At 36.0% G+C, this 27950-nt stretch overlaps 1 protein-coding gene across 3 annotated transcripts in view; it reads right to left on the bottom strand.

Moving 5' to 3' along the window:
• The window catches only part of ANKRD26 (ankyrin repeat domain containing 26), a 93961-nt gene that overhangs the window by 30747 nt on the left and 35264 nt on the right, over positions 1-27950 (bottom strand). The window contains exons 16-25 of one of the 3 annotated variants that reach the window (XM_057543552.1): positions 20468-20725; positions 17953-18035; positions 15398-16507; positions 13516-13667; positions 11033-11203; positions 9204-9237; positions 8779-8920; positions 4875-5088; positions 2813-2996; positions 1376-1513 (exon numbers count right to left, since the gene is read on the bottom strand). In XM_057543552.1, coding sequence (XP_057399535.1) covers positions 1376-1513; positions 2813-2996; positions 4875-5088; positions 8779-8920; positions 9204-9237; positions 11033-11203; positions 13516-13667; positions 15398-16507; positions 17953-18035; positions 20468-20725 — 2486 coding nt within the window. The remainder of the gene's footprint in view (positions 1-1375; positions 1514-2812; positions 2997-4874; positions 5089-8778; positions 8921-9203; positions 9238-11032; positions 11204-13515; positions 13668-15397; positions 16508-17952; positions 18036-20467; positions 20726-27950) is intronic. The other 2 variants (XM_028162903.2, XM_028162906.2) reach the window with 2 other exon arrangements.

Genomic DNA, 27950 nt, shown 5'->3' with positions numbered 1-27950 from the left:
TTAAATAGTAAGGTAGGGGGAAATACAATGAACTGTTTCACTAAAAATAAAATACTTAATAAATTATCACTAAATCATTATGGCATATCTATCATTATTTTCAAAAGTTCCTTGTACTGAAATAGGACACTACATGGAGCAAACTGTTAATTTTCTCACAAGTGGAAGAATGACATCCAAAATATGGTCTCTGAACTGGCTATACCTTTCCTCCTTACCATCAGTGGAAGGGATAAACTAACCTCTCTATTAATCTATCAAGGAAGTGAAATCACTGCCAAAAACCATAATGTTGTTTTGTTTGTTTGTTTTGGGGGTTTCTTTTTTTGTTTGTTTTTATAAACTTTTATAAGTTTATTCTAAGGAAATAATTTTTTTAAGTGCTCAAAAATGTTTTTACAACTAATGTTGCAGCTTTTATGATACTGAAAAATTGTTAAGTGATGTGAAAATGTCATTGATGGGGTACTGGTTAAAGAAATGACAGTGAAACCAAGAACAGACTCTGATTTAGACACTGAAAATGATGAGGTGCATAGTGATTGACATGTTCACTCCAAAGCAGAGGGCACGAACGTATTCAGTGCTGGGATTTGGCTGGGTAGTGTGGTCAATGGTGGAGCACACATGGTCTTCCCTGCCTAAACCACCATCAGGGTGCAGACTTTTCTAGATGGTAGCAATAGTTTTGAGATTATGAAAAGTTCATCAGTTCCTATGGAAAATATTAAAAGCCTCTCCTTGGATGAGGCTATTGTATGTCACTGCTTGACTGTTGCAGACAAATGGATTTGAATTAAAAATACTACTTGAGGGGCTTCCCTGGTGGCGCAGTGGTTGAGAATCTGCCTGCCAATGCAGGGGACACGGGTTTGAGCCCTGGTCTGGGAGGATCCCACATGCCACGGAGCAACTAGGCCCGTGAGCCACAACTGCTGAGCCTGCGCGTCTGGAGCCTGTGCTCCGCAACAAGAGAGGCCGCCATAGTGAGAGGCCCGTGCACCGTGATGAAGAGTGGTCCCCGCTTGCCACAACTGGAGAAAGCCCTCACACAGAAACGAAGACCCAACACAGCCAAAAAAAAAAAAAAAAAAACAAACTCTAGAGGCCAGCTTTCTTTCTCCCTTTCTTTCTAAAAAAAAAAAAAAAGAAAAGAAAAAGAACTTGAATTAAATTTAATCAAATATAATTCAATTATGTTTGAATTAAAAATATTAAATATCCAGTGGACGAGAAACGTCACCCCCCCCCAAAATATACTTAAATAGGTTTTAAATATCCTCTATACTGTCTATGATGTATAGTATTGGTTTTTAAAATATATATATATACAGATACATACACACAAATATTTGAAAATGATTAAAGAAAATACCTCAGAATTCATTTCCTTATTAGTCATTTCTATCTCCTTTTGTTTGGCAAGGTGATTGGTCAGGATTCCATCTTGCAAAATTCTGGCATTCTGTTCTCGAGAAAGCTGCCTCTGAGTGTCATTTCGCTCTTCTACAACCTGGAGACACATTTCATGAGGTTTTTGGTCTCATACCATTAAAAAAAAAAAAGTCAAAAGCTTAAGAGCACAATTAAAAAAAAAAAAAAAAACTGTTAAAAGGAAGTAGCCGGGCTTCCCTGGTGGCGCAGTGGTTGAGAATCTGCCTGCCAGTGCAGGGGACGCGGGTTCGAGCCCTGGTCTGGGAAGATCCCACATGCCGCGGAGCAACTCGGCCCGTGAGCCACAACCACTGAGCCTGTGCGTCTGGAGCCTGTGCTCGGCAACGAGAGGCTGCGATAGTGAGAGGCCCGCGCACCGCGATGAGGAGTGGCCCCCGCTTGCCACAACTAGAGAAAGCCCTCGCACAGAAACGAAGACCCAACAAAGCCATACATACATACACACATACATACATAAAAAGAATGTAAGCAGACAAGAATAGCATTAAAAAAAAAAAAAAAAGGAAGTAGCCTTTTTAAATAAGCACAAGGATGTTTATCCCACATGAATAACTCAGATTTTAATTTAAATGACCGCCAAACTTATCACAGAGCAAAAATACAGGGAGATATAGTATTGTGAAAGAAAATCTTTTTACAAAGCATTTAACTAGTTCCATCACAGTCTCAAGGCAATTTAGCCTGTATTTTAACATAAAAAAGCCAAAATTAACACATGGATTGGAATTAAGAATATTACTTTCGGGGCTTCCCTGGTGGCGCAGTGGTTGGGAGTCTGCCTGCCAATGCAGGGGACACGGGTTCGAGCCCTGGTCTGGGAAGATCCCACGTGCCGCGGAGCAACTGGGCCCGTGAGCCACAACTACTGAGCCTGCGCGTCTGGAGCCTGTGCTCCGCAACGAGAGAGGCCACGACAGTGAGAGGCCCGCGCACCGCGATGAAGAGTGGCTCCCGCTTGCCGCAACTAGAGAAAGCCCTCGCACAGAAACGAAGACCCAGCACAGCCAAAAATAAATAAATAAATAAATAAACGGAAAAAACTCAACTATATGCTAAAAAAAAAAAAAAAAAAAGAATATTACTTTCGAATGGACCAAAAATGCCAATCATTATATTAATGATAAAGCTCAATTTACCTTCCATTCCTCCATTCAGAAAACATACACAGAGCATGTATTAGAAGCTAAGAATGGCAAGAAATTAATAATTTAAGCTATAAATGTCATAGTTCATATTTAGGATAACACTTTTTATTTGTTTTAAACCTAAATAATATATATTAAATCAAAGAGATATTATAAATAATACTGATGAAATAGTGTTAGAAATTTGAAATTTTCACCAAAGATTAACTTACCTGATTCAGATTATCTCTCACAGTCCTCAGTTCCATGTCTAGTGCTCTGAGAGTGAGTTCAAGTTGTTGTTTCATTTCAACTTCTTTACTGTATTGCTCTTCTTTTCTTCTTAACTGCTCCCTAATTTTTTCATATAACATGTCAGCATTTCTTCTCTTCTCTTCTTCTTGTTTTAGGGTGAATCTGCAGTTAAATATGCTTACCTTAAAATGTGTTTTGTTAGAAAATAAAAAGTTCATTTTATGATCTGTCTATTCACCCGTTGATTTAGTATCCTAATGAAATTTCTGTTCTCCAGTTTCTTTTTTCCTTTCTAGGTCTCATATTTTTAAATCCTCACTTCAATCTCTTCATAAAGATATATACACTTGAAAGGTAGCACTGAAAAAACATTCTGCCACTTAAGTAAGTTTTAGTCAAAAGTAACTCCGGTGAATAGTGTAGGAAAGAAATTTTGAAATTATTCAGTGAAGTTAGGTCGAAAATTACCCTGTTTTCCACACTGTCATAATTACTCCTCCTTTAGGACAGATAATTTAGTTACTAATTAAAAAGAGAAGCTGTTGTTTAGAAACAAGTTTATAAGATCACTAGAAATAAAATTTCAACTTCATAAAATACTACAGGTACCCCTAAATGACTTACAGTGCCAGATAAAATCTGCAGATGTCTTTTACAGAACATATATCTTCAGACACTGTAATCCAAGACTAGGCTAGGGAGTCTAATATCTGTTGCACCACACTTTTTATGTTTCTTCTTTTGCAACATTTTCAATTTGTTGATTATTATCTATTTAATAAATCATTTAAAATCCCATAAGGCAGGATCCATATTAATTAATTAAACAATAAAGAGTATTTTGTGCTTTCAGCACAAACCTTGAACTAATTTTATCTCTGTATGAAAGAGAAATTGAATAAACTAATCAGTAATCACCTTCCATTTTTACCTTTTATTTCATCCATGCATATGTTAAGAATAAAACTGCATAAATTTTTTTTAAAATTTTGTCTTGAGAAAAATGGCCATTTCATACTTCTGTGGGTGGGAGTATAAAGTAATATAAACTTTCCGGAGAACAATTTAGAAACATGGATCAAAGACCTCTTTTAAAAGTTCTCATACTTTAACCAAATAACACAATATTAAAGAATTTATTCAAAATAAATAATCAGAAAAGTAGAAATGAATTTATAGAAGAGACGTTCCTTGTAGCATTAAATATAATACAGAAAAATGAAAAACAACTGAAATTCAATTTGTTAAAAAAATAATGACCATAATTCAAAAAGACACAAGCACCCCAATGTTCACTGCAGCACTGTTTACAATAGCCAGGTCATGGAAGCAACGTAAATGCCCATCGACAGACGAATGGATAAAGAAGATGTAGCACATATATACAATGGAATATTACTCAGCCATAGAAAGGAACGAAATTGGTTCATTTGTAGAGACGTGGATGGACTTAGAAACTATCATACAGAGTGAAGTAAGTCAGAAAGAGAAAAACAAATATTGTATATTAACGCATATATGTGGAATCTAGAAAAATGGTACAGGTGAACCGGTTTGCAAGGCAGAAATAGCGACACAGATGTAGAGAACAAACGTATGGACACCAAGGGGGGAAAGCGGGCAGGGGGGGGATGAACTGGGAGCTTGGGATTGACATGTTTACACTAATATGTATAAAATGGGTAACTAATAAGAACCTGCTGTATAAAATAATAAATAAATTTTTTTAAAAAAAAAGAGAGATTACAAAAAAAAAAAATGAGGCTTCTGTATGAAGGACTTCTGTATGGCCATGAAAATGATGATTTGGAAATATATACATTAAATTATTAGTAGAAGTATTCACTGTTAAGAACTTGCTGTATTATTTCCAAGAATTTCACACTCCACAATACTAATGAAGTTTTCTCCCCTGTAAAATCCCAGCAGGTAAGTTAGCAATTATAAAACTTCCCATAGTATTAAAGTAAATACACATCTGTAGTATTACAGTAAATAAAAACAGTTCAAATATTTCTTTAAAACCAAGATGTTCAATACCTCAAGCTGCAGAGCTCTTGTTCCCACTCCACTTTTTGATGCTCTAACTGTGATTTCATTTCTTTTGTTTCTGATAGCTCCTTTTGTAGCCCACTAACCTTACTTTCCATTCTTTTATTTTTTCCTGTAAGTAGTTCACAGTGATTTTTTTTAAGTTCTATTAATCTTTCATATGAAAGAACTGCATCCTGAATTTTCAATAAGCTAACAGAATCTGCATTAGGAAGAAAACAAAAATAGAAATAAAATATATGAGTAATTTTTGTGTATAAAGCACTGTGCATTTTCACCTTCACTCATCCATACATTGAACAAATAAATTTTTTTTTTTTTTTTGGCCATGCCGCACAGCATGCAGGATCTTAATTAATTCCCTGACCAGGAATTCAAGTGGCTAAATATACAATGCCCTAAAGAGATGAAGGAAAGAGACAGAAAAAAAATATTTGAAGAAAAGAATGGCCAACAACTTTCTAAACTTAATGAAAACTACAATCCCACAGATCCAGGAGGATCTGGCAAGGAGAGAAGAAGTGGAAGTAAACTCTTTTGTAATATTCTTATCCTATATATGATGTGGTACAATATTACTTGAAGGTGGACTGTGATAACCCTAAGTAAAACACTGTAAACCCTAAAGCAACCACTAAAATAGCAAAACAAGAGCTACAGTTAATAAACCAAAAAAACAAAAAAGAAATAAAACTACACCATAAAAATTACTCGATGAATCTAAAAGATGGCAGAAAAAGAAAGGGGGAACAAAGAACAGATGGGACAAACAGAAATCAAACAGCATAATGACAGATTCAAACCTACTATATCAATAATCACATTAAGTGAAAATGGTCTGAAAACCTCAATTAAAAAGCAGATTGTCAGGGACTTCACTGGTGGCGCAGTGGTTGAGAGTCTGCCTGCCAATGCAGGGGACGTGGGTTCGGGCCCTGGTCTGGGAGGATCCCACATGCTGCGGAGCAACTGAGCCACAATTGCTGAGCCTGCGCGTCTGGAGCCTGCGCTCCGCAGTGGGGGGCCCGCGATGGTGAGAGGCCCTCACGCCGCGATGAGGGGTGGCCCCCGCTTGCCGAAGCTGGGGAAGGCCCTAGCACAGAAGCAAAGACCCAACACAGCCAAAAATAAATAAATAAATAAATAAATAAATGAATGAATAAATTTAAAAAAAAAAAAAAGAAGAATCCACCTGCCAATGCAGGGACACAGTTTCGAGCCCTGGTCCTCCCACATGTCATGGAGCAACTAAACCCGTGCGCCACAACTACTGAGCCCACGTGCCACAATTACTGAAGCCCATGGGCCTACAGCCTGTGCTCCACAGCAAGAGAAGCCACTGCAATGAGAAGCCTGTGCACCACAACGAAGAGTAGACCCCACTCGCTGTAACTGGAGAAAGCCCGTGCACAGCAGTGAAGACCCAACGCAGCCAAAAATTAATTAATTAATTAATTAATTAAAAAAAAAAAAGAAGATTGTCAGACTGGATCAAAAAGCAAAACTGAACTGTATGCCACCTATAAGAAATGCACTTTAAACATACAGACATAAATTTGTAATAAGGTTAGAAATAAGATATACCACACTAACATGTGACAAAACAAAGCTAAGCTAGAGTGGCTATATTAATACCAAACAAAGTAGACTTCAGAGCAAAAACCATTATCAGCAATAAACAAGGTCATTTCATAATGATAAGAATGTCAATTAATAAGAAGCATAACAGGGCTTCTCTGGTGGCGCAGTGGTTGAGAATCTGCCTGCTAATGCAGGGGACATGGGTTCGAGCCCTGGTCTGGGAAGATCCCACATGCCGCGGAGCAACTAGGCCCGTGAGCCACAACTACTGAGCCTGCGCATCTGGAGCCTGTGCTCCACAACAAGCGAGGCCGCGATAGTGAGAGGCCCACGCACCGCGATGAAGTGTGGCCCCCACTTGCCGCAACTAGAGAAAGCCCTCGCACAGAAACGAAGACCCAACACAGCCATAAAATAATAAATAAAAATAAATAAGTAAAGGGAAAAAGATGGTTCAATTTAAAATAATAAAATAAAATAAGGAGCATAACAACCCTAAACGTTTATGCATCTAATAACTTCAAAATATATAAAGCAAAACTTGAGAGAAATGCAAAGAAAAATAGACAAATCCACAATTACAGTCTGAGATTTCAATACCCCTCAATGAATAAGTGATAGAAAGAGCAGGCAGAAAATCAGCAAGGATACTGTAGACTTGAACACCACCATTCTTTTCAAGTAGCCATGGAACACTTACCAAAAAAAGACTATATTCTGGGTTATAAAATAAAGGAGTAAGTCAAAAGGATTTAAGTCATACAAAGTATGTTCTCTGACCACAAAGCAATCAAATTGGAAATCAAGAACAAAAATATTTCTGGAAAATACTCCAATATTTGAAAACTAAATAACACACATCTAAATAACCCTTGGATTAAAGAGATAATGAAAAGAGAAATTACAAAGTATTTTGAACTGAATGAAAATGAAAACATAATATATTACAATTTGTAGAATGCTGCTTACTTGCATGAAAATTTATAGCATTGAATGTCTATATTAGAAAAGAAGGTCTCAAATCAATGACCTTGGTTTCCAACATAAAAATCCAGAAAAAGAGCAAATTAGGGGACTTCCCCAATGGTTCAGTGGTTAAGGATCTGCCTTCCAATCCAGGGGATGCGGGTTTGATCCCTGGTCGGGGAACTAAAACCCCACATGCAGTGGGGCAACTAAGCCCGCCCGCTGCAACTACTGAACACACAAGCCACAGCTAGAGAGCCAGCATGCCGCAACTACAGAGCCCACACACGCTGGAGCCCACACCCCATTTGAAGTGTCATAAATACTGAGCCCACACACCACAACTAGAGAGAGAAGCCCACGCGCTGCAACAAAAGATCCCGTGTGCCGCAACTAAGACCCAACGCAGCCAAAAATAAAATAAAATAAAATAAATAAATATTTTTTAAAAAAGAGCAAAGTAAACCCAAAGCAAGCAGAAGAAAGGAAATAAAAAACATCAAAGAAAAAATCAATGAGAAAAAAACAAAACAAACAAAACAAAAAAGACATGGAAAAATCAATGAGGGACTCCCCTGGTGGCACAATGGTTAAGAATCCACCTGCCAGGGCAAGGGACACGGGTTTGATCCCTGGTCCGGGAAGATCCCACATGCCGCAGAGCAACTAAGTCTGTGTGCCAAAACTACTGAGCCTGCATTCTAGCGCCCGCAAGCCACAACTACTGAGTCGCGTGCCACAACTACTGAAGCCCATGCACCTAGAACCCGTGCTCCACAACAAGAGAAGCCACAGCAATGAGAAGCCCACACACTGAACGAAGAGTAGCCCCCGCTCGCCTCAACTAGAGAAAGCCCGCGCACAGCAACAAAGACCTAACACAGCCAAAAATAAATAAATAAATAAATAAATATTTAAAAAATCAGTGAAACCAAATATGTTCAGAAGATGAATAAAAGTGATAAACCTCTAGCCCGGCTGATAATGAAAAAAAAGAGAGAGAGAGAGAAGGCACAAATTACTAATTTCACAGAAATGAGTAATGAGAAATTACTACAGATTCTATAGATATTAAAAGACTAACAGAGTAATATTATGAACATTATGTAAATAAATTTGACAACTCAGATGAAGTGGGTAAATTCCTTGAAAGAGGGAAACTACCAAAGCTCAATCAAGAAAGAACAAATAAACTAAATAGTCCTATATCTAAAAAAGAAACTAAAGTCCTTGTTAAAGACCTTCCCACAAAGAAAATTCCAGGCCCAAATGGCTACACTGGTGAATTCTACCAAATATTACAACAGTATACACAAAAAGGCTTTATATTTATACATGGTCCTACCTTTACACTCCATGCCAAGTTGTTCAATTAGCAACATGGAATTCTTATAAGTAGAGTAAAGCATCTGGCAATCCTCAAAAGCTGTTTCAGATGACTGAGTTAAGTCATCAAGGTCATCCATAGAATTAATTTGCTCTTTGACCTACAAATAAAAAATACTATTTCACAATGTTCCCAAAATATTTATAGAATATACTAAGTGTACAGAGGTGATAAATATCTCTTTATTAAAGCAAAAACACAGATACTTCTTAAAAGAACAGATTTTTATCAAAGGGATAACTTTATCAACAGTGTTTCTAAATTATTTTTTCAAAGTAAATGTCTCTACAACAAAGGAAGATTTTCTATTTTTCCACTATACCTTTTACAAAGTAATTTTTTACTACAGGATAATATTTTTTATAATTAATTTTTTACTATACCTTGTTCTTTTCGTTAGATGTTTCCTTTGCAGCCCTAAAAAAACAAACGATTCTTTTCAGGCAAATATTAAATACTTAAAATACAAAGAATACCTAAATCTATTGTTTTTTACATAAAATCTTTGCATTGGTAATTAATTTTCTATAAAAGAGATTAAACAATAAATAGAAAGAGTAACATTAAAGGACAAAGAAAATATACCATAATAATATTAACAAAGCATTAAATTAGATCAAGCTGACAATCAAAGGAAAAGGAAAAACATAATGTTACTTGCATTATTTGATAGGAAGAAATATACCAGGGTTTTTTGTTAGTGTCATTTTCAATAAAAATTAATTTTATGGCACTAAAACCTGTTTGGAAAGTATTAAGTCCTTATATGAAAGAAACCCTTTCTTAATAATCATGATATTAGCTTTTTGAGGACTTACTATGTAACTGCTATGCATTATTATAAGCACCTTACATGTCTTAAAGGCATTTTAATCCTCACAACAATTCTGGGAGAGAGGTAATACATTAGGTCCTTTACACAGGAAGAAATGGAGCACAGAAAGGCTAAGTAACTTGCCCAAGCCCATACAGCAGATCAGCAGCAGACCCAGAATTCAAACCCAGGAAATCTGGCTTCAACACTTGTGTTTCACAATATGATGAGAAGGTAATATTTATTTTTAAGTGTTTTTAAGTAATATGATAGCAAGTGAATCTGTATTATTATTCCATGTCTAGTTATAACTATAAATAATAATTTCTGAATCTTAGACATATTTTTTAAAAATAAAAAGACTTTAGACCTAGGCAATATTGGAATTCTATTTTCAATAAAGATTTGCTTTTTGTAAAGAAATTCATCAACAGGCATTCATTCACCCATTCAGCTGTTTATTCATGCATTCAACATATACTTACTGAGCGCACAATACGTGTTAATGACACTTTTGGTACAGGAAGCATGACTTTTGTAATTTAGAACTTTATAATCCAAAAGTAATAATCTGTGATAGATTGTTACTAGTTTTTTTTTTCTATCGAATATAAACAAAATCTTAACCTTTTCCCTGGAATCTAAACCACTGTGAAGTTAACATAATCTGTTTTAGAGTACCTTACAAAACCATAGCCACTCATGATGATACTGTCATCTAGAATTATCAAGGAATGATTAAATCCTATTCAGTATGGCCTAAATGTTTGTAAATTTATGATTATATAATTTTTAAAAATCTATGTATGATAGACTAACTTTTAAGTAATCATCTGCATATTCAATTATATAAGAATATTACACTTCAAAATCAATGAACAAGCCCTTACCATAAAACTATACGTGAATAGAAGTATTATGTACAATTAGTTTACTATAATATTTTAAAGATAATGTAATACAATCAATAAGCTTTCTAATATTGGACATGCAAACAAGATTAAACTGAATAAACGCGTCCTCTACTGGCTCATTTCCAACAGCATACAAACATACTCTAAAAACTCCCATCTTAACATAAAAAGAGAAAGGAAAATCCCTTGAACTCCACATTCCTCTTCAGTTACCATCCAGTTCTCTATTGTCTTTCCTAGTAAATATTCCCTAAGGAGCCGTTTACACTTATTCACTACAGTCCAGCTTCCATGGGGAATATTTATTGAAACTACTTCTGGTCAAAGCCACTCGTCCTCATCTTAAACTTTCAGCAGTGTTAGTCTGGTATAGTTGAGAATTCCATGTCGTGGCCTGTACACTATATTATGCTGTTCTATTTCCAGAAAAAGTATTCAGTGCTAATATTTCTTGACCTAAACATAAAGAATTTGTATATTTTACCTGCCATCATCCTGATCTACTCCACTTAAACTGCTGTCATCATTCATGTGTAGCAGACCACCAATCAGTGAATCAGCCTTCTCAAACATTGGTGTAATCACACATTCTTTTGATGTCCATTTTTCATTTTCATTTTTCTTTACTTCCTTCATATGCACGCCAGGACCGCTACTTTAAAAAATCCATTAAAAAGCCAATGTTTTCTAATAATTCTACTGATAAAGAATAAAAAACCAATTTTTGTAAAATTCCAACTCTTACCCATCATAAGTCATTTATTAGTTCACAAAACAGTTATGAAGTACCAACCATATGTAAGCAAATACAAATTCTTGCTTCAAAGACGGATATACAATTATGATACAATGTGATATGTAAGAGTTGACACATGAAAGTTATAAGTGAACATAGGAAAGCTTTACAGAAGAGGTGAAATAAACAGAGGAGGTCATGAGGAAAAGAAAAGGGAGAAAATCATTCTACTTGGTGATTAGAATGTGAGCACAAAGATTAGGCACATGGCATCTAGGTGTTTCCTAGGAACTTGGAAGGAAAAGTACAAAATACACGGAAGGAAGCAGAGAGATGAGTCTGGAAAGACATTCTGAAGAACCTCCAGTGCTACACTGAAAAGCTGAAGTTCACTGCCTAAAAGCAATGACTCTTAGACATGGGAGTAATAATTAGATTTCTACTATATTTTTTTGTTTTGTTTTGATATATAATAATGTTTAATTTACATGATTTTTTAAAATAACATGAGGTACATATAACATGAAAGAAGAACTCAAGGAAATATCTTGGGGGGAAAATTTACTTTTAAACACCCACACGTTGGGGTCATGTCAGCATCAGGGCTGAAAAATAGGTACCTCATAGTATCCCTCCACCACCAGCAACAATTTGGCATCTATCCATGGACAAAAGTGGCTTTGTGGGAGTTGCAGGATCCAGCACCATACACCAAGGGACCTGGGAAGAGTCCTGCCCACCCAAGTGGTAACAGACATACAGACCACATCCCAGCTGTGGACCCTGCATGGCCCATGAACTGGCTCCAGCCACTCTTAGCAACGTCCAGGGAACCCCTGGAAAACACTGTCTTAGACAATCACCCACAGACGAGAGAGCCTTTGCGGAAATCCAGGTTTCCAGCAGAGAAGTGCCAGCATACCACTGGAACAAAAAAATGCAAGTTGGGACACATTGGAGACGGCAGTTATTAAAGACTGGAAGAGGTGACTGCTACTTCAAGTGCACAGACAGCAATGCAAAACTTCAAGTAACATGAAAAAAATCAAGAAAACATGACACTACCAAAAGATCACAATAATTTTCCAGTAACAAATCCCAAAGACATGGAGATCTGCAATCTACCTGATAGAGAATTCAAAATAGTAGTTTTAAGGAAACTCAGTGAGCTACAAGAAAACACAGAAAGACAACCCAACAAAACCAGGAAAGTAATACACAAACAAGATGAGGAGTTTAACAAAGAGACAGAAATAATAAAAAAGAACCAAATGGAAATTTTGGAGCTGAAGAATACAATGAATGAAAGGAAAAATGCAATAAAGAGCACTGACAGCAGAATGGATCAAACAGAAGAAAGAATCTGTGAGTTAAGAGATAGGAGCTTTGAAATTATCCAATCAGAGGAGAATAAAGAAAAAAAGAATGAAAAAGTGGGAAGAAAGCCTACATGAATTACCAGATACCATCAAAAGAAATAATTCATAAATCATTGCAGTTCCGGAAAGAGAAGATAGGGAGAAGGTGGCAGAAAGCTTATTTAAAGAAAAAATGGTTGACAACTTCCTAAACCTGGGGAGAGATTTGGATATCCAAGTTCCTAAAGCTCATAGGTCACCAAACAAACTCAACTTAAAGAAATCCTCACCAGGAGACATTATAACAAAACTGTCAAAAATCAAAGACAAAGAGAGAGTCTTAAAAGCAGCAAAAGTAAAGAGGCTTGTAAATTATAAGGGAACCCCCATAAGTCTATCAATGGATTTCAAGAGAGTAGGATGACATATTCAAAGTGCTAAAAGAAAAAAACTGCCAACCAAGAATACTCTATCCAGAAAAGTTGTCTTTCAGAAATGAAGGAGAGATAAAGACTTTCCCAAACAAACCAAAGCTGAGGGAGGTCATCACCACTAGACCTGCCTCACAAGAAATTCTGAAAGGAGTCTTCAAGCTGAAATCAAAGGATGCTAATCAGTAACATAAAATATATTTAAATATACAACACACTGGTAAAGGTAAGTATACAGTCAAATCCAGAATACTCTAATACTGTAATACGGTGGTGTGTTAACCAATTAACTCTAGTATTAAGGTTAAAGGAAAAGAGTATTAAAAATAACTATAACCCTAGTAAAATATAAAATTTGTTAATCATGAACACTAGCTCAAATGAGCACTTGTTTTATAGGAAAATAACAATTATCTATTGTTAAATACTGACATAGGCTTACCTATCAGAATCTTCATTCTCCATAGTAGGAAACTGCTGGTTATTAGTTTTTCTGCTCTTTCTCTGTTGAATTAATCCACTATCATCAGCATCATATATGTTTTCTGATACTTCCATTTCACTACTTTTGTGCTTCTTCTTTTCTTCTTCAACCTTTAATGAAAGTTTGACACTACATATAATTGTTATTACTTTATTCATTATAAAGAGCTTTTCATTTTCATTAATTACTTGACTCAGAGTTTGCCCTGGTTTTAAGCAATAAAAATATTTTTGTGCTTACTTTAATTTTTTAAATTACAAGTCATTGAAATTTTTGTAAATTCTGCTTCTGTTTGAGGAAAAGAAATAAAATTTTAAAAATTTCAAAAAGGACTTTCTTAATGTTGTGCAGCTATTCACATCCACTCTTCCCCGTCTGATGGCAGAGATAGAGAAATAAAGAGACAAAGACACAAAATTTGTCCTCTTCGGTCTTGACCACCTGGATTTTGCATTAAACAGCCAAATTTAGAGGATGTGACACTTTGGTAACAAAAAGGAAACATTCAGTAACAAAAAGGAAACATTCTTCTTTCTGCACTGAAGCTATTCTTCCCCCACTGCCTTTTACAATTCTTTTTTCATTTGGATCCTGGGGATATCAAAAAAGTGACGGTGTTCACTAAAATATATGAACCAAAGTTTGCCAAAAAACAGGAGCAGAGTGAAATTGATGAATTGTTAGTTAGTGTGGAATTCTGGAAAATGAGTAATGCCTCCCAATTTCACATTCGATAACCATGAAATTTTATAGCTAAAGAGTATAGAAGTAATTATCTACTTTAGCCTCACTATTTACCAATAATGGGAATAAAACCAAGAAAGGTTCAATGATTTGTCCAAATGCCCTAAAGTGGCATTTCCTAGCATTTCATGGCACCAAAAGAGATGATACAATTCTGTAACCCTGAATCTGATAAATTACCAAATGAATTCATCAAATTAATCAGATAAGTTATAAGTGTGACTTTGGCAAAGTAATTTAATGCCTCAGTTGGGGGTAGGGCTCATCTCTTTTTCTTTTAAAGGAGAATACAGATTTTTGTCTATCTTTAAAACTCAGTCAATGCACCTCTTACACAAAAGAGCAAACAAACAAATTTAAAAATCTATTACTGGAAGGATAAAAAAAACTCACCACATGTCAAAACTCAGTTTTCTCCTTTGGAGATAAATACTGAATTTTTTTGCTGAGGGTTTATACTACCTATATGATAAAATCATACATGTCAAAACTTACCACATTTTATTAAACAACATAATGTAAAGGTCTGACTCAACAGAAACATCTGAGAGTGGTGATTAAAGAATATGTGGGAGTACATGTATTTGTTATTAAAAATATCTTGAAGTGGCCATGTTGGAATTCTAAGTGCCAAGGGATTGAGTAAAGCAGAGAAGATCACACACACTAAAGCACAATAAAGAGATTAGTTTAGCAGGAATACGTGTTTATGTCCCTTCTTTCAGTCACTGCTTCCTTCCCATACTATAGAAGTGTAATTTATATTTAAAACCCAGTAGATTAAAAAAAACCCCCAAAACCCTAGCTTATTATATTTCTTAAGCAATTTCCTTTGTGCTTATTCTGGCTCAGAAGGTCACATGGTATGTAGCTAAATTAGTTTCCCAGTCCATATGAAAGACTGACAGAGAGAGACTTAGGTTGATTAAGGAACAAAAACCATGAAAATAGATTCCTATTATTTAGATGGCAGAAGTAATCTATTTCTACACAATCACCTATTTAGCTGACCCCATTTTATTCATAAGTGGAAAATCAGAATGGATCAGATCATTGATAAAGAGAAAGAACAAAGTAGCAGCAAATGAACCTCTACCTCTTTTTGAAGTCGAATTTTCTCTTTTTCCAAAGCCAGGAACTCTACTTGTAACATGCCTATCTCATTCTTAAACCTTTGCATATCTTGCTGTAATTCTTCATTTAGATACACTTTGGATGTTCTGTTACTATTCGGTGGAGAAGAACTCCCATTTTCTAATTCAGGTCCCATGCTTTTATAGTTATTAGCACTGCAATTATCTGCAAGCAATGGCTTCTGGAACCAGTCTTGTATTGGTTTGGTTTTCTTATAAGTATTTGTAACAGCAGAAATATCACTTTTTATTTGAATCATGTGTTTCATTTCATTGGAGCGGGCAAGCCATAAATCAAAAAGTCTTTTGGGATCACTAGACTGAGGTATACATCCGATGTCTAATTTCCAATTAGTGGTATTTTGGTTCATATTTTGTAACATTTGCATATCAAACTCTTGGTCTTCTTGCACTTCAAATGTAACTACTGGGTCCCTTACTTTTTTATTTTCTGTATCATTATAAAAAATCTCTTCATTTTTGTTAAAAACATGTTCAGTGTCTGGTTTATCACTTTCATAGTCTAATTTATTTTCATTTAAATAAAGCTGTGAAGATGACTGGCAAGCATGTCCCCAGGACCCAGAGGTTAAATAAGATGGAAAAACATTTTCAAGACTGGGTTCTTTTTGTTCAGGAAATGCTTGGAATGCTAGAGAGATAGATACTCCAAATGCATCTTTTGCCTCACAGTCAGGTATATTATATGTCAAATTAGAAGGTATTTCCTTTATGTTTGCTCCTTCTTTAGGGTTATCATGTAGTGGCTCTTCCTCAGGACAAACAGTAATTTTGTATTTTTCACAAATTTCACCAAACTTCTGCTTTAACTCATTTGTGATGAGTTTTAAGTTATTTTTCCACTCTAATTTGCCTTGTTTGATCCACATTTCCTCATACTTTTGCACACAAGGAAGTCCTGAACATACAGATATGTCCTCTCTATCACATTCCTTATTCATTTCTGGTTCTTGAGGCATTTTTTGCAGATGCAAAAGTGGAAGATTAATTGGCTTGATTTGATTTTCAGATGTCTTTTCTGTCAGGGTACATGTTTGTAAAATAACTTTATCCTTAAGTAATCAAGTACGGACAAAGAAAAATTAGAAAATAATTAAAATTTAACCGTTAAACTTCTTAATCTATGTTTAGCTACTCACAAATCACTGGATTACAACTAAGAAGTGAAAAATAACTTGCCTTAGCCTAAAACAGGAGAAAAACATGAACTCACAAACCCAATTTTGTCACTGTTTGTTTGAACTAAATAATTTGTATATGTTAAATCTACCAAAAATGAATTAGGAGATGATTTTTAATGTTACAAAGTCTTCCTTACTTAAAAATATTTCAGGGCTTCCCTGGTGGCGCAGTGGTTGGAAGTCTGCCTGCCAATGCAGGGGGCACGGGTTCGAGCCCTGGTCTGGGAAGATCCCACATGCCGCGGAGCAACTAGGCCTGTGAGCCACAACTGCTGAGCCTGCGCGTCTGGAGCCTGTGCTCCGCAACAGGAGAGGCCGCGACAGTGAGAGGCCCGTGCACCGCGATGAAGAGTGGCCCCCGCTCGCCGCAACTGGAGAAAGCCCTTGCACAGAAACTAGGACCCAACACATCCAAAAATAAATAAATAAATAAATTAAAAAAAAAAATTTCACCTCACCTTACCTTAAAGAGTCCCTATGTGCACGTAAGGATTTTTTTTTAAGGACTAGTAACTAGAGAATAGACAAACCTTAAGTTACTAGGAGCCAAAATCAATTAACACCAATCAGAAAGAGGAACAAATTCCTAAATTTTAATGCAAATTATATATTATGATAGTATTATACATTGATATAATACCTGCTTTCATTCAGTTATATTATATTCTAATATCCACTAATGAAAGTGGATAAAACATTGTTTAATAATATTTACTGGTTTCCTACCCTGAAATGAAATAAATTAGAAAGTTATTGTTTGTACCCTAACAACAAAGGTCCAATTCTGGAAGGTCTGATTCCTTAACAGGCAATTGGGTTGATTGTATGACCCCTTCTCTCCCTCAATGCAGATCCTTAGGTCGATTATATAGAGATCACAAGACAGAATAAATCTTTAATCTTGGCATTAGTGACTGGCAATTCGAAACTGCAAATTTTGAACAGCTGGGAATGATTTCTCCTTCCATGACTCTAACTCACGGACCATCATTGATATATTGTTCATAATTTCAACTGCTTAATCATACGATTCAGTATTTGATTATCACCTTCTTTATCATGTAAGGAAGAAGCAAACAATATTCAGGAAATTTTTTTGCCTCAATTCCAAGGACAAAGTTTAACTATAAATTATAATAGATTCTAACAATATTTTAAGCTTTGTAATTAAAGCACTATAAAAACTAAATATTAAATTATTATCTATCGATTCTAAGAGGTTAATTTTGAAAGGTAATTTCATTTGAACTCTGTTATGTTGTTAAAGCATAGAAAACAATATTGAGCCAGAAATTTACATTTACATTTTTACATACCTGTGAGTGGTTATTTTCACTTCCATCAAGCCTTTCTTGTGCTTCCTCCGAAGTTATTTCTAAGTCTAGTTCTGCTGACAAATCTATATGTTTAGTTAAAATTAACTACTTAGAACAGTTAGATAAAAGACATAATCTTTATAAAAACAGATTTAAAAAATTTTATCAAATGACAATTTAAATTAAGCTTAATCTTTAGCTGAATATTTACTTCTTTAAGAAATACTTCTAATTACCTAAAACTTCAACAAACCATCTGGGAAATACCAGATGTCACCAGGTTACAGGCACACAAACATCTCAAAGATTCATTTACAAATTCATCCACCAAACATCAATGAACAGAATAATCAAAAACCAAACAAAATTTTAAAATACAGAACATATAAAGTCACAATACACTCTGTTCTCTACTTCATGATAGTACCTATTTAACAACACCCCAAACTTCAACTGCAACGTTATTCATGGTTTCCAAAATTACTGTTACTTTTCATGCTTTTATCAGTTCCTTAATCTGAAATGTTTTCCTCTACTCTTCTGACAAATTTCTTTTCATCTTTTAAGACTCAGCCTGCTTTGTGAAGTCCTCCTTGATTACAGCTCTCTTTCCCCAAATAGGTATCTCTTTCCTAGTAGCTACCTTAGTACTTTATAGATTTTTCTAGTGTATCTTTATCACCTGAACTGTAAATGATTTCTTCACGTCTATCCTCTTTGCTCCTAGACTGTAGAGGACAAGCTCTTGAAATCATCTTTGTATAGTCTTTTTTTACTCAATAATTATTTATTGAGTTCTTGCTCAGTACTAAACATTGCAGTTTAAAGAAGAATGTAGATAAAAGGTGTCAGGGATGGCTTTTCTAGAGATAATGCCTGAGCTGAGACTTACACAGTGAGGTCAGTCAGATTCAAGGGAATAGAGGGCAGGAAAGGGAGAGAGCATGGAAAGCTGTAGCAAGACAGGGAGAGAAGCATACATAAAACAGGGTGAATATTTGTCTAAAATACAGGGATAGGTAAGAGAGCATCACCAGCAGTTCAGAATTCCAGAGCTAAGGACAGAAAAAAGGGCTAGAGAGGGAGAGTCAGGTAGAAGTTAGATTATGAAAGCCTCGTGTCATTCTAAGATGGCTGGACATTAATATGCTTTAAAGAGTGGTTCATGATCACTGGTGCATTTGAGATAGATCACTCTAAATGCTGCGGGAGGGATGAATTTGAAGGCCATACAAATAAATAGAGGGAGATGAATTTGATGGCATTATAATGCAAAAAAAAGATGATGCAGGCCTACACTGAGGGACTGTTTCCAGAAATATTTAGGATATAAAATTACCAGGACCCAGCATAGAATAAATCTTTATTAAATGAATAAATGCACGAATCCTGGGTCCCTCAAGAACTAGACTCTGCTTATTACTTTATAAAAGGTATCAACTGAGAAGAGAAATGATCTGCATGAACTGTTTTAAGTTCCTTGTATTTAGTTTCCAGTTTTCCTGTTTCATATCTTCCTGTGTTGAGGGGGCTCGTGTAGGTGTTTCGTTTGAATTCGTGCTTCTTGGACCTACCAAGCTCATGGAGAAATGAGAGCAAACAAGTCACTTGTATAGATAAAAAAAACTTTGAGTTTATAGCTTGTAGTCACTACTCCAGGAGATAACTGAGAACCTTTTGTAAATATAACATTAATTCTACAGGTAAGGAAAGACAAGAAGATAAAACTATAGGACTGAAAAAAAGAAAACAGTGTATGATCTATTACTATAGCCCTGATCATATGACTGATTCAGGGCACTAAATTAATTGGTATTTATGTAGAACATATATTAGATGTGGTTAATCAATAGACTGGGCATCCTAGTAGAGTTAGAATTGATTTTCCATATACTCTTTTTAACTGATCAGCACTCCGTAAAACCAATATCCCTTGTGAACTATTAATTCATTAAAAATAATAAGTTGATATACTATGTGGACACAGCTAAGAAGGAGGGACTATGTAGCAATCCCCAATGATGCCCATTACCGTTGGGAAAGGCAATTCTAAAATATATAAACTCATAGAAAATACAAGAAATAGTTTAGTATTTGGTTTTGGAGGTGCTTTTTTAGTTAGACTGAATATAGTTATAACTAATACTAATGAATTCAGAGATAAACAAAAATAAAGCTAAGAAACTACATTTTGAGAAGGGAATCTTGAGATGTCTACCTAGGTTTCCCAACTAGTCGCAAAGTTCTAAATATAATCCTGCTACCCACTCTCAGGTGTATGCTAAATACTAGCCTAACGAACTTATTCTCTCTCCTAAATCTCTTTGTTATTTATTATGTTGCTTTGGTCAGAGGAAGAATGCAAACGTCTTGCTAAAAGACGTTTAGCTGCAGGTTGAATAAAAGGAGTAAACACAAAGCAGATTTTGCCACAAAATGATTTTGGAAACATCAGGATTATGGTGAAGCCATGCCGAGGTGGCCTATGGTTGAGTGCTCTGTGCTTATTTATTACCTTGTTTGCTTTCTCTGTTTTCTGGCAGTTGTGACTCACACAGGTCATGGAGCGTGTAATTCCCTAACAGAAACACAGCTCCAATATTAATCTTTTCTTTATCTATTAAGGTCATCTGTCCAAATTCTGTGGATGCTGACTGATTTTTGGTCATTGATTGTGACACAAATGGATATTTATCATCAACTTTCAAATGCCCGGCTCTTTGACAAGTCTCATTATTGAGTGTCAAACTAGCAGAATCCCAATCTGAAAAATCTGAAAACAAAGTTTCCGTTTATTAGAATGTGAATACTAATACAAATTTGACTAACCTGAACAAATTCTTTCTTCAGAGAAGCAGTCCCATGTCCTCCTCTCCCCCCAAACACACTACTCCTTCATGGCTTATTGTATCTTACACGTCATTGCCATTCATATAGATACGTTAACTATTGTCTCTCATTTTTTCTACTTTTTAATTTTCTAGTATTACTTACTTTGATTCACTCATCAATCTCTATTACATATTCTGTATACCATAAGAGCTTTATTAATAATTAAGTTTCTTCAACATACGAATTTTTTCATTAACAAAATTACGTCTAACCATTTATTTTATGTTTAAATATGCATGACAGTATTGTGTGTTCCAGAGACATGGGTTTTAAAAAATCTTTTAATGAATGGTACTACTTTAATTACAATGAGATGGTCTTTCCTCAATGTACCAATATCTTCAGAACTCATTTTAGAAGCCTTGGATAATTATCATAAACTTACATGAGAAATGATAGCCTTGAGTGACTAATTGTTTCCAGGTAAAAATAGGATAAGTCTAGGTCCACGATAGATCCAAAGAGCATACAGTGCCATGAGACAGGAAATGAATACATAACAAAAATATTTTTCTTTTTTTAAAAAAAACTAAAATTGTCAGATTTAAATTTCTTAAGACAAATCAGAGCTAAACCAAGATGGTGGAGTAGAAGGACGTGCTCTCACTCCCTCTTGTGAGAAGACCAGAATGACAGCAAGGTGCTGGACAATCATCCAATCATTGACAGGAAGACACTGGAACTCACCAAAAAAGATACCCCACATCCGAAGACAAAGGAGAAGCCACAATGAGATGGTAGGAGGGGCCCATTCACAGCAAAATCAAATCCCATAACTGCTGGGTGGGTGACTCATAGACTGGAGAACACTTATACCACAGAAGTCCACCCACTGGAGTGAAGGTTCTGAGCCCCACGTCAGGCTTCCCAACTTGGGGGTCCGGCAATGGCAGGAGGAGTTCCTAGAGAATCAGACTTTGAAGCCTAGTGGGATTTGACTGCAGGACTTCGACAGGACTGGGGGAAACAGAGACTCCACTCTTGGAGGGCACACACAAAGTAGTGTGCACATCGGGACCCAGGGGAAGGAGCAATGAACCCAGGGGAGACTGAACCAGACCTACCTGCTAGTGTTGGAGGGTCTCCTGCAGAGGCGGGGGGTGGCTGTGGCTCACCATGGGGACAAGGACACTGGCAGCAGAAGTTCTGGGAAGTACTCCTTGGCGTGAACCCTCCCAGAGTCTGCCATTAGCCCTACCAAAGAGCCCAGGTAGCCTCCACTGTTGGGTTGCCTCAGGCCAAACAACCAACAGGGAGGGAACCCAGCCCCACCCATCAGCAGTCAAGCGGATTAAAGTTTTACGGAGCTCCGCCCACCAGAGCAACAGTCAGCTCTACCGACCACCAGTCCCTCCCATCAGGAAACTTACACAAGCCTCTTAGATACCCTCATGCACCACAGGGCAGACAGCAGAAGCAAGAAGAACTACAATCTTGCAGCCTGTGGAACAAAAGCCACATTCACAGAAAGATAGACAAGATGAAAAGGCAGAGGGTTATGTACCAGATGAAGGAACAAGATAAAACCCCAGAAAAACAACTAAATGAAGTGGAGACAGGCAAGCTTCCAGAAAAAGAATTCAGAATAATGATAGTGAAGATGATCCAGGACCTTGGAAAAACAATGGAGGCAAAGATAGAGAAGATGCAAGAAATGTTTAACAAAGACCTAGAAGAGTTAAAGAACAAACAAACAGAGATGAACAATACAATAACTGAAATGAAAACCACACTAGAAGGAATCAATACCAGAATAACTGAGGCAGAAGAACAGATAAGTGACCTGTAAAACGGAATGGTGGGATTCACTGCTGCAGCAGAGAATAAAGAAAAAAGAATGAAAAGAAATGAAGACAGCCTAAGAGACCTCTGAGAAAACATTAAATGCAACAACATTCACATTATAGGGGACCCAAAAGGAGAAGAGAGAGTGAAAGGACCCGAGGAAATATTTGAAGAGATTATAGGCGAAAACTTCCCTAACATGGGAAAGGAAATAGCCACCCAAGTCCAGGAAGCTCAGAGAGTCCTATACAGGATAAATCCAAGGAGAAACATGCCAAGACACACAGTAATCAAATTGGCAAAAATTAAAGACAAAGAAAAATTACTGAAAGCAGCAAGGGAAAAACGACAAATAACATACAAGGGAACTCCCATAAGGTTAACAGCTGATTTCTCAGCAGAAACTCTACAAGCCAGAAGGGAGAGCCATGATACACTTAAAGTGATGAAAGGGAAGAACCTACAACCAAGATGACTCTACCCGGCAAGGATCTCATTCATATTCCATGGAGAAATCAAAAGCTTTACAGACAAGCAAAAGCAAAGAGAATTCAGCACCACCAAACCAGCTCTACAACAAATGCTAAAGAAACTTCTCTAAGTGGGAAACACAAGAAAAGAAAAGCACCTACAAAAACAAACCCAAAAGAATTAAGAAAATGGTCATAGGAACATACATATTGACAATTACCTTAAATGTGAATGGATTAAATGCTCCAACCAAAAGACACAGGTTTGCTGAATGGATACAAAAACAAGACCCATATATATGCTGTCTACAAGAGACCCACCCACTTCAGACCTAGGGACACATACAGACCGAAAGTGAGGGGATGGAAAAAGATATTCCATGCAAATGGAAAGCAAAAGAAAGCTGGAGTAGCAATACTCATATCAGATAAAATAGACTTTAAAATAAAGAATGTTACAAGAGACAAAGAAGGACACTATATAATGATCAAGGGATCAATCCAGGAAGGAGATAAACCAATTATAAATATATATGCACCCAACATAGGAGCACCTCAATACATAAGGCAACTGCTAACAGCTATAAAAGAGGAAATCAACAGTAACACAATAATAGTGGGGGACTTTAACACCTCACTTACACCAATGGACAGATCATCCAAAATGAAAATAAATAAGGAAACAGAAGCTTTAAATGACACAATAGACCAGATAGATTTAATTGATATTTATAGGACATTCCATCCAAAAACAGCAGATTACACTTTCTCCTCAAGTGCGCACGGAACACTCTCCAGGACAGATCACATCTTGGGTCATAAATCAAGCCTCAGTAAATTTAAGAAAATTGAAATCATATCAAGCATCTTTTCTGACCACAACGCTATGAGATTACAAATGAATTACAGGGGAAAAACGTAAAAAACACAAATACATGGAGGTTAAACACTACGTTACTAAATAACCAAGAGATCACTGAAGAAATCAAAGAGGAAATTCAAAAATACCTAGAGACAAATGACAATGAAAACACAACAATCCAACACCTATGGGATACAGCAAAAGCAGTCCTAAGAGGGAAGTTTATAGCTATACAAGCCTACCTCAAGAAACAAGAAAAATCTCAAATAAATAATCTAACCTTACACCTAAAGGAACTAGAGAAAGAAGAACAAACAAAACCCAAAGTTAGCAGAAGGAAAGAAATCATAAAGATCAGAGCAGAAATAAATGAAATAGAAACAAAGAAAACAATAGCAAAGATCAATAAAACTAAAAGCTGGTTCTTTGAGAAGATAAACTAAATTGATAAACCATTAGCCAGACTCATCAAGAAAAAGAGGGAGAGGACTCAAATCAATAAAATTAGAAATGAAAAAGGAGAAGTTACAACAGACACCGCAGAAATACAAACCATCCTAAGAGACTACTACAAGCAAGTCTATGCCAATAAAATGGACAACCTGGAAGAAATGGACAAATTCTTAGAAAGGTATAACCTTCCAAGACTGAACCACGAAGAAATAGAAAATATGAACAGACCAATCACAAGTAATGAAATTGAAACTGTGATTAAAAATCTTCCAACAAACAAAAGTCCAGGACCAGATGGCTTCACAGGTGAATTCTATCAAAAATTTAGAGAAGAGCTAACACCCATCCTTCTCAAACTCTTCCAAAAAATTGCAGAGGAAGGAACACATCCAAACTCATTCTATGAGGCCACCATCACCCTGATACCAAAACCATACAAAGATACTACAAAAAAAGAAAATTACAGACCAATATCACTGATGAATATAGATGCAAAAATCCTCAACAAAATACTAGCAAACAGAATCCAACAACGCATTAAAAGGATCATACACCATGATCAAGTGGGATTTATCCCAGGGATGCAAGGATTCTTCAATATACACAAATCAACCAATGTGATACACCATATTAACAAATTGAATAAAAACCATATGATCATCTCAATAGATGCAGAAAAAGCTTTTGACAAAATTCAACACCAATTTATGACAAAAACTCTCCAGAAACTGGGCATAGAGGGAACCTACCTCAAATAATAAAGGCCATATATGACAAAATCACAGCAAACATCATTCTCAATGGTGAAAAACTGAAAGCATTTCCTCTAAGATCAGGAACAAGACAAGGATGTCCGCTCTCACCACTATTATTCAACATACTTTTGGTAGTCCTAGCCACGGCAATCAGAGAAGAAAAAGAAATAAAAGGAATACAAATTGCAAAGAAGACGTAAAACTGTCACTGTTCGCAGATGACATGATACTATACATAGAGAATCCTAAAGATGCCACCAGAAAACTACCAGAGCTAATCAACAATGAATTTGGTAAAGTTGCAGGATACAAAATTAATGCACAGAAATCTCTTGCATTCCTATACACTAATGATGAAAAATCTGAAAGAGAAATTAAGGAAACACACCCATTTACCATTGCAACAAAAAGAATAAAATACCTAGGAATAAACCTACCTAGGGAGACAAAAGACCTGTATGCAGAAAACTATAAGACACTGATGAAAGAAATTAAAGATGATACCAACAGATGGAGAGATATACCATGTTCTTGGATTGGAAGAATCAATATTGTGAAAATAACTATATGACCCAAAGCAATCTACAGATTCAATGCAATCCCTATCAAATTACCAATGGCATTTTTTACGAACTAGAACAAAAAGTCTTAAAATTTGTATGGAGACACAAAAGACCCCGAATAGTCAAAGCAGTCTTGAGGGAAAAATACGGAGCTGGAGCAATCAGACTCCCTGACTTCAGGCTATACTACAAAGCTACAGTAATCAAGACAATATGGTACTGGCACAAAAACAGAAACATAGCTCAATGGAACAAGATAGAAAGCTCAGAGGTAAACCCACGCACGTATGGTCAACTAATCTATGACAAAGGAGGCAAGGATATACAATGGAGAAAAGACAGTCTCTTCAATAAGTGGTGCTGGCAAAACTGGACAGCTACATGTGAAAGTATGAAATTAGAACACTCCTTAATACCATACACAAAAATAAACTCAAAATGGATTAGAGACCTAAATGTAAGACCAGACACTACAAAACTCTTAGAGGAAAACACAGGAAGAACTCTCTTTGACATAAATCACAGCAAGATCTTTTTTGATCCACCTCCTAGAGCAATGGAAATAAAAACAAAAATAAACAAATGGGACCTAATGAAACTTAAAAGTTTTTGCACAGCAAAGGAAACCATCAACAAGATGAAAAGACAACCCTTAGAATGGGAGAAAATATTTGCAAACGAATCAACGGACAAAGGATTAATCTCCAAAATATATAAACAGCTCATGCAGCTCAATATTAAAAAAACAAACAACCCAATCCAAAAATAGGCAGAAGACCTAAATAGACATTTCTCCAAAGAAGACATACAGATGACCAAGAAGCACATGAAAAGCTGCTCAACATCACTAATTATTAGAGAAATGCAAATCAAAACTACAATGAGGTATCACCTCACACCAGTTAGAATGGGCTTCATCAGAAAACCTATAAACAACAAATGCTGGAGAGGGTGTGGAGAAAAGAGAACTCTCTTGCACTGTTGGTGGGAATGTAAATTGATACAGCCACTATGGAGAACAGGATGGATGTTCCTTAAAAAACTAAAAATAGAATTACCATATGATCCAGCAATTCCACTACTGGGCATATACCCAGAGAAAACCATAATTCAAAAAGATACATGCACCCCAATGTTCATTGCAGCACTATTTACAATAGCCAGGTCATGGAAGCAACCTAAATGCCCATCGACAGACGAATGGATAAAGAAGATGTGGTACATACATATACCATACGATACATACATGTATGTGGTACATACATGTACATACATATTATGTGGTACATAATATTCCATACGATGGAATATTACTCAGCCATAAAAAGGAATGAAATTGGGTCATTTGTTGAGACGTGGATGGATCTAGAGACTGTCATACAGAGTGAAGTAAGTCAGAAAGAGAAAAACAAATATCGTATATTAACTCATTAACTCATATATGTGGAACCTAGGAAAATGGCACAGATGAACCAGTTTGCAGGGCAGAAATTGAGACACAGATGTAGAGAACAAACGTATGGACACCAAGGGGGGAAAGTCGTGGGGGGTTGGGGATGATGGTGTGATGAATTGGGTGATTGGGATTGACATGTATACACTGATGTGTATAAAATTGATGATTAATAAGAACCTGCTGTATAAAGAAAAAAAAATCTAAAAAAAAAAAAAGACAAATCAAAGAAGAAAGCACGAAATGTAAAAGTGAAACGTTAAAGCCTGTTTCATCACAAGGGCCCCTTTATCATTTCACATCCATGAGCTCTGTAAATGGTTTAAAACAGCGGTTCTCAAGTGTCACCTGAGGATCCCTGGAGTCCCAAGACCCAACCGTTCAAGGGGTCCAAGAGGCCAAAACTATTTTCACAATAACAGCAAACGTTATTTCCGTTCTCATTCTGTTTTAAGTGTACAGTGGAGTTTTCCAGAGACAAGATATGTGATAACATCATAGCTCTAATGGCTAATAGAATGTATGATTGTGTGTGGTTGTATTTTAAATTTTTATTATTTTCCAATACAGTAAACATCAGTAGATACAACCTACTTAAACAAAAGTTTCTTGGAATTCTCAATAATTTTTAAAAGTGTAAAAGTATCGTATATCTGGATCATAAAAAAATAACAAATAAATAAATAAATAAAAGGATCTTCAGGCCAAAAACTTTCAGAATTACTGTTTTAAAAGACTGTGTCTATCAAATCGTCATTAAGGTAT

Source organism: Balaenoptera acutorostrata, chromosome 3, assembly GCF_949987535.1.
Source record: "Balaenoptera acutorostrata chromosome 3, mBalAcu1.1, whole genome shotgun sequence".
NCBI classification, from domain to species: domain Eukaryota; kingdom Metazoa; phylum Chordata; class Mammalia; order Artiodactyla; family Balaenopteridae; genus Balaenoptera; species Balaenoptera acutorostrata.
This window is presented reverse-complemented; position numbering and strand designations above follow the sequence as displayed.